The 12,047-nt window shown below is 49.2% G+C and overlaps 2 protein-coding genes across 6 annotated transcripts; both read left to right on the forward strand.

Annotated features, from left to right (window-relative positions):
• Positions 1-4,480: 4,480 nt before the first annotated feature.
• Positions 4,481-7,473, forward strand: LOC139221899 (histone H1A-like). 4 transcript variants are annotated; one of them, XM_070853849.1, is made up of 3 exons: positions 4,481-4,578; positions 5,388-5,670; positions 5,759-7,473. In XM_070853849.1, the coding sequence occupies exons 2-3, from the start codon at positions 5,397-5,399 to the stop codon at positions 6,634-6,636; spliced, it is 1,152 nt and encodes a 383-aa protein (XP_070709950.1). In that variant the 5' UTR covers positions 4,481-4,578; positions 5,388-5,396; the 3' UTR covers positions 6,637-7,473. The 4 variants fall into 4 exon arrangements, with proteins under 4 accessions (XP_070709950.1, XP_070709948.1, XP_070709951.1 ...); XM_070853847.1 differs by lacking the exon at positions 4,481-4,578 and adding an exon at positions 4,740-4,798 and having other exon boundaries at positions 5,385-5,670; XM_070853850.1 differs by lacking the exon at positions 4,481-4,578 and adding an exon at positions 4,749-4,798.
• A 2,214-nt stretch (positions 7,474-9,687) lies between these two features.
• Positions 9,688-11,776, forward strand: LOC139221901 (histone H1-like). 2 transcript variants are annotated; one of them, XM_070853851.1, is made up of 3 exons: positions 9,688-9,814; positions 10,192-10,477; positions 10,566-11,776. In XM_070853851.1, exons 2-3 carry the CDS (start codon positions 10,204-10,206, stop codon positions 11,228-11,230), a joined length of 939 nt encoding a protein of 312 aa, XP_070709952.1. In that variant the 5' UTR covers positions 9,688-9,814; positions 10,192-10,203; the 3' UTR covers positions 11,231-11,776. The 2 variants fall into 2 exon arrangements, with proteins under 2 accessions (XP_070709952.1, XP_070709953.1); XM_070853852.1 differs by having other exon boundaries at positions 9,739-9,814; positions 10,195-10,477.
• Positions 11,777-12,047: the final 271 nt, after the last annotated feature.

The raw sequence follows: 12,047 nt of genomic DNA on the forward strand, positions 1-12,047 counted from the left end.
AGATCTTCTGGTAACCACCGAGCACCTGCCCACCGGAGCTCTCCACCGCAACCTCCCAGTTATCATCAGGTCAGCGGCAGATGGAAAGAAAGTCCCCGCGCCAGCAAAGCTTCCCGGACCGAGACATGGACCAACCGGAGCAGGAGCCAAACGGGTGCTGGTGTGGCCATTCTTCCTGGGAAATTAAAGGCCCCGGTATCCCGCCAAGTCCCCTTCACTAAGGTTGAGGCTTCGCTGCTGGAGCTCAGTCTGGTGTCCATCTTGCTGCCCAAAAGCACCTTCTTTGGCAGCAGGAAACCCACTCCTCCTGGTGCAGAGGACCAGGCCACCGCCCGCCTGAATGACCACCAACGAGCCCACCAGTGCGCCGCTCCGACTCAACATGTCACAGCTGTCAGAGTCCATCCAGGAGGGCCTGATGGTCTCCTGGAGCCTGTCTCAGCGTCCTCGGCGCTCCTGACACCGGAAGAGACGCCACACAGCCAACCCGCCCTCAGAGCCCCCACGCAAACAGCCGTGTCGGCCAATGATGGGATGCAGGGAACATGAGCTCTTCTCCGGACTCAGCCGGTTGGTGGCTTTTAAAAGCTGAGCCACCAACCGGCTGATAGAGAGCAGCTCCCTCACACTCAGTCTGTCTCCTTCTCCAGTGAGATGTTTGCAGCTGATGTGGCTCATGTTCCCCATACTGGGTGTCTCTGCTGGCGGTAGAATCACCGTCTCATAGCGTCACGAGCGGCTTCATGAGAGTTCACCTCACCTGGCCGCCCTCACACTCGTCCCCTCTTCCCACCCAGCGGTGCAGGTTAGTGAGGGCTTCACTCCCTGGCACGACTCCATGTCAGGAGATGAGGGTTTCACTGACATGCAGCCTCCACCCTCCCACGGTTGTCGGCCAGACCACCGGCTCTCCTCTGGCTGTCTGTGATGTCCACAGAGCCTGTGCATGCCCGCTGTGGGCCTTGTTACCTTGATAACCTTGTTATCAGTGGACGAGTGGATGACAAAGTTAATAAGGAACGGCTACACGCTGCAGTTCACCAGCCCTCCAACATCCAACGGGGTGCTGGAGACAGTCACAGCCGCTCTGACGGCAGAACTACTGGAGAAGGGAGCCGTCTCCAGAGAGCGAGGGGTATTACTCCTGTTACTTCCTGGTACCAAAGAAGACGGTCTTCAACAAAATCATTAAGAGACCGTTTCACGTGCCCTGAGCAACGCCCAGTTTCAGTACATTCGGTTGCCTCTCCGGCTGCACACACGTTTTCCAGGTGTGTAGAAACGGCTGTGGAGCCGCCTTATCAGGGTCCTGTTTTACCTGGACGACCTGATCGTGGTGACGTCCTCCAGAGAGAGTGTGGCGCTTCACACAGCGGAGCTCGAGGAGCACCTGTCTCTACTGGGCTTCGCCATGAACTGGCATAAAGAGCTCCGATCTCCCCTCACAGAGTGTCTGGCTGTCCCCGGCCAGGCTGGAGGCACTCAGCTGGGCATGATGTCAGCCAGTAGTGTGGTGGTTCCTCTGGAGAGACGCACTGGGAACCGTTCCTCCATCCGTGTAGATGCTGGGATAAAACCATTAATGATAAAACCATTTTTAATCTGAAACTGTAAAATCATTCTGGAGAATGATTAGTTTTTGGACCATAAATTCATATAATTTTCTGTATAGTTTCTGGATTACATTTTACACCTAATAAAAAGCTAAAAATATTTAATGATAATGTGACAGTAAATTTTTTATTTCTCATGTTAAAAGAATAAATCACCATCATCTTTAAAACAAAGTCATTTTCCATCTGAGGATAAATGATGAGCAACAGTCAGAGTGAGGTGGAGATCAGAGCAGCACCTTCAGGTGACACCACACCTGTTTCATTAAGGCTTTGCCCTTTAATTGGGCTTTAATCCTCGCGCATGCGCAGTTTTGAAGATGTCTTTCGCGCCCTTGTACCGTGCACGTGCCCTTCCCGGTCCGCATGAGAGCTATAAATACCTGTGTGAGCTGACACCTGCCCCTCTGTTTCTTCAGTATTCAGCAGTATTGAAGAGCAACAACATGTCTTCCACGCTTCAACCGTCCAGCGGGATCCGCCTCTGCCCGTCCTGCCAGACCAGCTACATCCTGCCGTCGGACCGCCACCCCCGCTGTGAGCTCTGCCTCGGCCCCCAGCACGCGGCGCTGGCCGTCACCCCCCAGGCCACCTGCCTGCACTGCGCCCTCCTGCCGGCAGGAGAGAGGCAGCGGCGGGCCGCTCCTGGGTACCCCGCCGCTGGACACACCCGTGGTGCCGGGCAGGTGTCCCCTGACTCCGCTCCCGCCATCCAGGACTTCTTCACTCGCGCTCCCTCCTCCCCAGTGGGAGGCCTGAAGCGTGAGGCCGATCTCCAGGCTCCGCCTCCTCAGCGCCAGACCACCGCAGCTCTTCGGGACCTGCGGGCCATCATTGAGAGGGCGGCAGAGCGGAAGGGGATCCCCATGCCGGCGGAGCCTCCCGCCCCCATCCCCCTGTCGGTGATGGGGGGGATTTGCCAGCAGGTGGCGCAGGGGAACGGGCGGGCACCGGTGTGGCCATTTTACCCAGAGCTTCGGCCATTCCTGGAGGAAGCCACTAAAGAGCCTGGGAAACTGAAAGCACCGGTGTCCCGTTACGTCCCCTTCACCAAGGTGGAGGGCCTGACGGAGCACGGCTTCCCCTCCGCGCCGCCGCTGGAGCCGAGCCTGGCCTCCATCCTGCTGCCGAGGGCGTGTTTCTTCGGGAACAGGAAGCCGACTCCTCCCTCTCCGCGGGACCAGACCACAGCCCGCCTGACGGACCGGATCCATCAGTGCGCCGCTCAGTCCGTGGCGGCTCTGAACAACATCACCCTGCTGGCTTCCTCCGGGTCTGCTGCCGCCGCACAGCCCGGAGCTCTTCCCCCCGCTGTGGACAGCGAGTTCAGGAATGACATGTCGGCCATTTTGACCCTCTCCACGGCGGCGGTGGTTGCCCAGTCCCGCATCATGGCCTGGTCGACGGTGATCCAGCGCAACATGTGGCTCCCGAGTCAGCTGCCCGAGTCCGTCCGGGAGCACCTGATGAACGGCCCCATCAGCCCCGACGGACTGTTCGGACCGCTCCTCCCGGAGGCCGTCACCCAGCTCAGCAGGGAGCCTCAGCTTCAGCCTCAGCTTCAGCCTCAGCCGAGGCGGAAGCGGAGAAAGAGAAAGTGAGGATCACACCCTCGGTGGTCCCGGGGCGGAGCAGCGTGCATGGGCTCCGGAAACAACGGCTCTTTTAAGAGCCAACTTCCGGCTGGTAAAGAGCAGCACCTGCTGTTTCATGGCATCATGAGCGGCCTTCCCACTGCAGGGCTGGGCTGGGCTTTTATTTTGGAGGATGAGCAGATGGTATTGACCATAAAATCTTAGTTTTTTAGTGGAATGGAATTTTAAAAATGCACTTATTGTCGAGTTAAAGTTTGTGAATTTTATTGATCATTTAATGATTGAGAATTTGTGAATTTTATCTTAAATGGCTGCTCTTCTACTGAAACAGTCCCTGGATAAACCCTGTTAATGGTATATTGAATCAATGTGTGTGTGTGTGAATATAACATGCTGTTTTATTCATAGTTTCCAGAAGCCTGTGACTGTACCAGTGAGCAGCACACCTGTGATCTTCACCTGCTCACCCTGGAATTAACTGGTAGGTACACAAGGTTTTGGATCTGGTCCAATAAACTGGTTTGACTAGTGGCTGTGACCTGATCACAGCAGGGCCACTACTACTACCCTTTTATACGGCAGTTTAATTATTTGTATTATTTATTTAAAAAGAACTATTTCCCACCTAATAAATGGTAGGTGATGGGCCTTTGGTGGTGATCAGAGTCTTGGATGTGTCAAAGATTGATTTGACTGCATTAGTATATTTTCTTTTTTTTAACCATTAAAACCACATTTTTGAATCTCACTGCCAGTCCAGTATAAAACCATGCAGTCTGTAATGTCAGCATTTTATTTTGAAGGAAAGTAGTGATATTTGACAAATGAAATGCTAATATTACTGATACTGTTTACTTTAGTGCAGGAGAGATCAATGCTTGATAACTTAAAGTGAATGCATCATCAATATGTAAATTTGAATGACATTTAAAAGGTTGTCATGTTCAGCCACATTCATATTTCCCCTGAGGAGGAGGAGCTGCTGTGTTTCCACATGAACCACTATGATGCAACAGGAGTTAAGTTTCAGTTTCATTTCTCCACATTCACAACTTAACTATCAATCTCATCACACAAGTATTCATCAATACCGATACCAGCGATGGTATCAATGGATCGATAGTTTTCATAGATCGGCTCACCACTAGTAAAAAACCATAACTTGTATATAACCTGTCCAGATCACTGGGATACAGGAGTGTTTAGGGTTTGGCCTGGAGGGATCCACTGCTGATTGGCTCTCTCTCTCTCTCTCTCTACTCAGTCGCTCACTGCAGCTCATCCTTCATAAACAGGAAGAACCTTTCGTGACATTTTCACTGTTTTATTTCCCCTTTGGACTTCTGGAAGTTGTCTCTGTCGATCGAAGTGTAAGTCAAAGTTCTTCTGTTCCTGTTACGGCTATATAATCTGTCCAGATCACTGGGATACAGGAGTGTTTAGGGTTTGACCTGGAGGGATCCACTGCTGATTGAGTAGAAAGAGAGAGAGAGAGAGAGAGGAGCCAGTCGCTCACTGCAGCTCATCCTAATATTTTCACTGTTTTATTTCCCTTTCGGACTTCTGGAAGTTGTCTCTGTCGATCGAAGTGTAAGTCAAAGTTCTTCTGTTCCTGTTACGGCTTCTGATTTAGTTTCCACAGATGAAAAGAGAGATTAGAGTTGTATCCAACTTCCTGGAAAAGAAACCACAGTCTACCTGTGATCAGAATATCTGCACAGTTGTTACAACCAACATGTCTTGTTAACGTGTATAATTTATGGGGAAATTATGTCTCACTGTTGATTTCTCATCCCGTCAGTGGCAGCAGGACTTTGTTTGATTCATATTTATGTGTCCTATAACACCAGTGGTGCAGTAGTAGATAGTAGATTGTGTTCACTGTATTTTCTGGAGTATTGTAGATGATTTTTAGATGAGTTTTAAAAATGAAAATATTGTTAGAATACAGCCAAGTCAGACCTGTGCAACTAGTTGTACTGTAGTTTTAAAGAGCAGGTACAAGGACAGCAGAGCTAATCAGAGCGGCTGAGTCACTCTGTGAGGAGACTTTAATGTGTGATGAGCTGGTTTGAACTCAGCAACTATTTCCAGAGCTAAAACCTGCTCTGGTGTCGATCAGAGCTTCTGTTGCTGCTCTGATAGTTTGGTGTCACATTTTTCCTTCTGGTTTCAGCAGGGAGCCACGATGGGGCCAATGGTGCTTTTAAGAGTTCTCCAGGGTTTAAGAGACGATGAACTCATGGAATTTCAGTGGTATCTGAAGATGCCTGATGCCCTGGATGACTACCAGCCCATCAACGAGTGCCAGCTGTTGAGGGCACAGAGGTGGGACACGGTGGATCTGATGGTGAAGGCCTACACACTTGATGGAGCTCTGAAGGTGACCAAGAAGGTTTTAGAGAAGATAAACAGGAACGATCTGGTGCAGAAGCTGCCAGGCACCAGTTCAGGACCAGCAGGTCAGTCACACTTCTGATTTTATTTGTATTTTCAGTCAGAATTGAAAATATAACAATTGTAATATGTAATCTGTCTCAACAAACACAGCGGACAGCACTGAGGTGGAGATGAGAGATGAAGCTCCAGCAGCCACAACGTCCAGAAACCTTCAGGCTCCACTTTCCAGACAGGAAGCTCCCACCCTTGAGGAGCAGATCATCGCTGCTGTGGCTGAGTCCAAGGAGCGTAAGGGGCTCTCACAGCCGGCGCTCAAAAAGGTTTTGGCCACCAAAGGAGTGGATGTGGCCAAAAGCAACAAGCACATCAACATCGTCATCTTAAAACACATGCGTGATGGGACTCTGACTCAGTCCAAAGGTATCGGGGCCTCCGGCTCCTTCAAGCTGCCCAAGAAGGAGCCCAAAGCCGCCAAGAAAGATCCCGCTATAGTGAAGAAGCCTGCAGCCATGGAGGCAGCGAAGAAAGCAACGGCTGAGATGATGCTAGCGGCCAAGATGGCTGCAGAGGCAGTGAAGGCAGCTGCTGCAGCGAAGAAAGCAGCGGCTGAGAAGGCGTCAGTGGCCAAGGTGGCGGTAGCAGTCGGGAAGGTGGCAGCGGCCGAGAAGGCGGCCGAAAAAGCAGCTGAAGCGAAGGAAGCAGCCGCCAAGAAGGCAGCAGTGGCCAAGACGGCGGCCATGGCAGCAAATAAAGCAATTGCTGAGATGGCAGCAGTGGCCAAGAAGGCGGAAGCAGCTGAGAAGGTGGCCGCAACGAAGAAAGCAGCGGCTGAGAAGGCGGCTGAGAAGGCAGCAGCGGCCGAGAGGGTGGCGGCAACAAAGAAAGCAGCAGCCGAGAAGGCGGCAGCAGCCGCAGGGAGACGGCTCTCTCTGCCTTCTACACCCTCCATGTCTTTGTTTGCTGATAATTTCAAACTTCCCCACCTGCATACTGCTGTTCCTGAACAAGGATTTTATACTGATGATTGAAGTTTTTCTGTTTTTCTTTCCTTTACACAACAAGTAAAATTCTCAGGCTCTTCCAGCAGATTAAATACAAAGAAGAATCATGGTGAGGGAATCCAAAGCAGTGCAGTATAATTAATGTGGTAAATATATATAAATGAACTGAGATGTAAACTGGCTGTAAAGAGTAAAGATCTTTAAAACATCAGTATCCACAAAAAAGACAAGATTTGAATTTACAGAAAAAATCCATGAATATTAATATCTTCATTAGATCTACTTGTAACCAGTAGCACCTGTTGGTCCTCTGCTGCCTCTGATTGGGGCAGGAAGCAATAAAGCAAGTCAGGTAAGTGGGCAGGTGACGATGATTGTGTGAGGCCAGAGAGACACGAGGTCTCAGCTATGATTTGTGTTTGGCCTCACAGTTTTTATGGGGGGGATTGATTTCCTGCTGCGGAGGTGCCAGTGTAGCAGCTATGTGGTTTTTAAGGATGTTTATTATGTCATTCTGCTTTGGGGGTGTTTAATCAGTTATGTAGTCATTAATTGTGTTTTTACAGTGACTCTTCACTGTCTCCTGCTTCCTTTTTGGTTTAATTTGTAGGATTTGTTTCAGTTAGTCCGCTCGGCCTTGCAGGGCTCGTAAAGACCTGTTGGTGCATCTTATGAGAGCGGACTAACTTCCTTTCATTTTGTTATAATCATCTGTGAAATGTGCAGTGGCATTTTCACTCCTAGTCTATCAGGTTCGTCTGCAATAGGTATTAATGGTATATATAATTTGACTCAGTTTGGATGAATAGAATTGTGATGTTATGATCTACACTGTGGATAATAAATAACATTTATGCACCTTCATTCCTTTGACTCCATTTTATTTAATGCTTGGCCTGTGGGGTCAGGTCCAACAAAATCACTGAATTAGTGATTTAGAACATATGTGAAGTACATGTCCAAAATGTACCTGTTAGTGTTGGAGTTTTGCTAATTTGCCTGTGACATTCTTGGGTTGCTGCACCGACGACCTTCTGGCCACAGCTCTCAGCAGTCACCTCTGCAATGAAGGCTTTGAACATGGTCCACTCGAATGTCATGTCCCCAACTTCATCCAGGATGTACGAGAAGCTCTTCCAGAGGTGGGAGTTGAAGACCTCCCCCAGACGTTCCCAGCAAATCCTCATGACACGTTTGGGCCTACCGGGTATGTCCAGCAGCCTCCCCCACCATCTGATCCAACTCACCACCAGGTGGTGATCAGTTGACCTCTCTTCACCCAAGTATCCAAGACATACGGCCACAGATCTGGTGACACGACCACAAGGTCAATCATTGATCTTTGGCCTAAGGTGGTCTGGTACCATGTACACTATGTGAACCACCTTATGCTCGAACATGGTGTTGGTTGTGGCCAAACCATGCCTAGCATAGAAGTCCAATAACAAAGCACCACTCTGGTTCAGATCAGGCAGGCCGTTCCTCCCAATCACTCCCCTCCAGGTTTCTCCATCATTGCCCACGTGAGTGCTGAAGTCTCCCAGCAGAACTATGGAGTCCCAAGATGGAACCCCTTCCAGGATCCCATCCAGATCCTCCAAGAAGGCCGGATTGTCAGAATGGCCGTTTAGTGCATACAACAGTCAGAGCCTTCCCCCCCAGCAACCTGTAGTCGCATGAAGGCGACCCTCTTGTTCACCGGGCAGAACTCCAACATAGCGGTGCTCAGCCGGGGACTTGTGAGTATCCCCACACCCGCCTCTCACCCTGAGCATCTCCAGAAAAGGAGGGAGTCTGGTTCCAGAGCCGACACTGTGCGTGGAGGAAAAGCCCAACTATATCTAGCTGGTAGCGCTCAGCCTCCCGCACCAGCTCCGGCTCCTTCCCCTCCAGAGAGGTGACGTTCCATGTTCCTAGAGCCAGTCTACGATGCCGGGGATCCACATGCCCAGGACCCCGCCTTGGCCTGTCACCCGGCTCTCCATGCACCCAACCCCTGTAGTGGCCCTTGCAGGTGGTGAGCGCACAGGGTTGCGGTTCCAAGTCATTCCTTCGGACTTGGCCCCGCTGGGCCCTGTGGATCCAGGCCCAGCCACCAGACGCTCGCCGGTGGGCTCCCCTCCCAGGTCTTGCTCCAGAAGGAGGCCCCGGATTCCCTAACCCGGGCGAGGGAACATTGTTCTGTGGGTTCTGCTTCATACAGGATTTTTTTAACCACTCTTAGTCTGGCCCTGTTTTGTACAGGAGTTTAAATGAACGCAGCTCTTTAAAAGGATGTTTGTGGCTCTTAAAAGAGCCTTTGTGTTTGTTGTGGTTCCTGTTCTGTGACCCATCACAGGTCGGTGTCCTCGAACAGACCCATCTTTATTTTGGTATCTTTTTCAGTTCCAGTAAAACTCATTTAGACTTATTTCAATGACTTTTCTATGTCTGAATAGTCTATATTTAATCAGTCTGCTAAAATTACACATGACCACCAGTTACACTTTGAAAAATAACTTAACTAATGCTGGAAATGACTAAATCTCTCTTTCACTTCTATAAATCAGCTACCTGGATATTCTTAATGATGCTGAAAGGCCTCTGTTTCAGTGCCGGATCCTCCTCCCTCTGTTTAGTTTGCTGCTCTGACTCCTCGTCCTCTCCGCCATCTTGCAGCCTGCTGTGTTTCCACATGAACCACTAATGATCTAACAGGAGTTAAGTTTCAGTTTCATTTCTCCACATTCACGACTTCACTATCAATCTCATCACACAAGTATTGATCAATACTGATACCAATGATGGTATCAATCGATCGATATTTTTCAGCTCACCACTAGTAACAAAACCATAACTTGTATATAACCTGTCCAGATCACTGGGATAAAGGAGTGACTAATCGGTGGTGATTTCAGGTTGTCAGAGCCACACCCGTTCCTCCTGATGATGGTGTGTCCACTGCTGATTGGCTCCTCTCTCTCTCTTGATCTCTCTTTGTCTATTCAGCCTGCCCAACTTCTATATAATCTGTCCAGATCACTGGGATAAAGGAGTGTTTAGGGTTTGGCCTGGAGGGATCCACTGCTGATTGGCTCCTCTCTTTCTCTACTCAGTTGCTCACTGCAGCTCGTCCTTCATAAACAGGAAGAACCTTTGAACGACATTTTCACTGTTTTATTTCCCTTTTTGTGGACTTCTGGAAGTCGTCTCTGTTGACCGAAGTGTAAGTCAAAGTTGTTACGGCTTCTGATTTAGTTTCCACAGATGAAAAGACAGATTAGAGTTGTAGCCAACTTCCTGGAAAAGAAGCCACAGTTTACCTGTTCAGACCTGTAGACTGTCTGTGATCAGAATATCTGCACAGTTGTTACAACCAGCATGTCTTTTTAACGTGTATAATTTATGGGGAAATTATGTCTCACCGTTGATTTCACATCCCGTCAGTGGCAGCAGGACTTTGTTTGATTCATATTTATGTGGCCTATAACACCAGTGGTGCAGTAGTAGATAGTAGATTGTGTTCACTGTATTTTCTGGAGTCTTGTAGATGATGTTCTTTTCTCTGATAGTTTGGTGTCACATTTTTCCTTCTGGTTTCAGCAGGGAGCCACGATGGGGTCAGAGGTGCTTTTCAGTTTTCTGCAGGATTTAAGAGATGATGAACTCAGGAAATTCCTGTGGTTTCTGACGATGTCTGATGCCCTGGATGAGTATGAGACCATCAACGAGCGCCAACTGTTGAGGGAAAATATGTGGGAAACGGTGGATCTGATGGTGAAGGCCTACACACCTGATGGAGCTCTGAAGGTGACCAAGAATATTTTAGAGAAGATGAACAGGAAGGATCTGGTGCAGAAGCTGCCAGGCACCAGTTCAGGACCAGCAGGTCAGTCACACAACTGATTTTATTTGTATTTTCAGTCAGAATTGAAAATATAACAATTGTAATATGTGATCTGTCTCGACAAACACAGTGGACAGCACTGAGGTGGAGATAATAGATGAAGCTCCAGCAGCCACAACGTCCAGCAACCTTCGGGCTCCACATCCCAGACAAGAAGCTCCCACCCTCCAGGAGCAGATCATCACTGCTGTGGCTGAGTCCAGGGAGCGTTGGGGGCTCTCACAGCCAGCGCTTGAACAGGTTTTGGCCGCCAAAGGAGTGGATGTGGCTACAAGCAACAACCACATCAACACGGTCACCTCCAACCTGGTGCATGAAGGGACTCTGACTCAGACCAGTGGCAACGGCATCGTCTTCTTCAAGCTGAATGCGGAAGCAGTTAAGAAGACGACTGCGGCAGCAAAAACAGCGGCAAGGAAAGCGGCTGCAGCTGAGAAGGCGGCTGCCGCGAAGAGAGAAGCCGCCAAGGAGGCGGCTGTGAAGGCGGCAGAGGCTGAGGAGGATGCTGCAATGAAGAAAGCAGATGCAGAAGAAGCGGCTGAGGCTGAGACTGTGGCCATGGCAGCCAAGGAAGCAGCCGACAAGAAGGCGGAAGTGATCAAGAAGGCGGCAGCGATCAAGAGGGCGACAGCAGCGGTTGAGAAGGCGGAGACAGCGTTCAAGAGGGCGGCAGTAGCAACCCAGAAGGTGGGAGCAGCCGGAGGGCAATGGTTCTCTCCACCTTTTAACCCTTGAAAAGTGATTTGTTGTGAATTACTTCTTGCAGCCCACCTGCCGTACCTACACGGCCCACCAGGGGGCAACAGCCCACACTTTGGGAACCTCTGAGTTCTCCTTGTTTGTTTTGGTTTGATTGTGACAATGCATTTAAAATACTGCAGTTTCTGAATGAAGGTTTTACACTCCATGAATTAAAGATTATGTTACGTTATTCTGCTTTGGGGGTATTTAATCCGTTTTTTAGTCATTAATTGTGTTTTTACAGTGACTCTTCACTGTCTCCTGCTTCCTTTTTGGTTTGTAGGATTTGTTTCAGTTAGTCCGCTTGACCTTGCAGGGCTCGTAAAGACCTATTGGTGCATCTTATGAGAGCGGACTAACTTCCTTTCATTTTGTTATAATCATCTGTGAAATGTGCAGTGGCATTTTCACTCCTAGTCTATCAGGTTCGTCTGCAATAGGTATTAATGGTAAATATAATTTGACTCTGTTTGGAAGAATAGGATTGTGATTTTATCATCTGCACTGTGGATAATAAATATTAACATTTATGCACCTTCATTCCTTGTACTCCAGTTTATTTAGTGCTTGGCCTGTGGGATCAAGTCCAACAGAATCACTGAATCACTTGTGATAAGACTGAAGTGAGAAAGATTGATTTCAAACAGGTTATAAACTGTGTTTGGTGGTTCTAAATATATCAGGAAGGAAGTCTTTTATTGAGGTTTGCTTCTTTCTTTCCCTCTGCCAGCGAGGCTAACCTGTCCAGATCACTAGGATAAAGTAGTGATCGATGGTGTTTTCAGGTCGTCAGAGACACACCTGTTCCTCC

The sequence above is a fragment of the Pempheris klunzingeri genome, chromosome 22, assembly GCF_042242105.1.
Source record: "Pempheris klunzingeri isolate RE-2024b chromosome 22, fPemKlu1.hap1, whole genome shotgun sequence".
Taxonomy (NCBI): Eukaryota; Metazoa; Chordata; class Actinopteri; order Acropomatiformes; family Pempheridae; genus Pempheris; species Pempheris klunzingeri.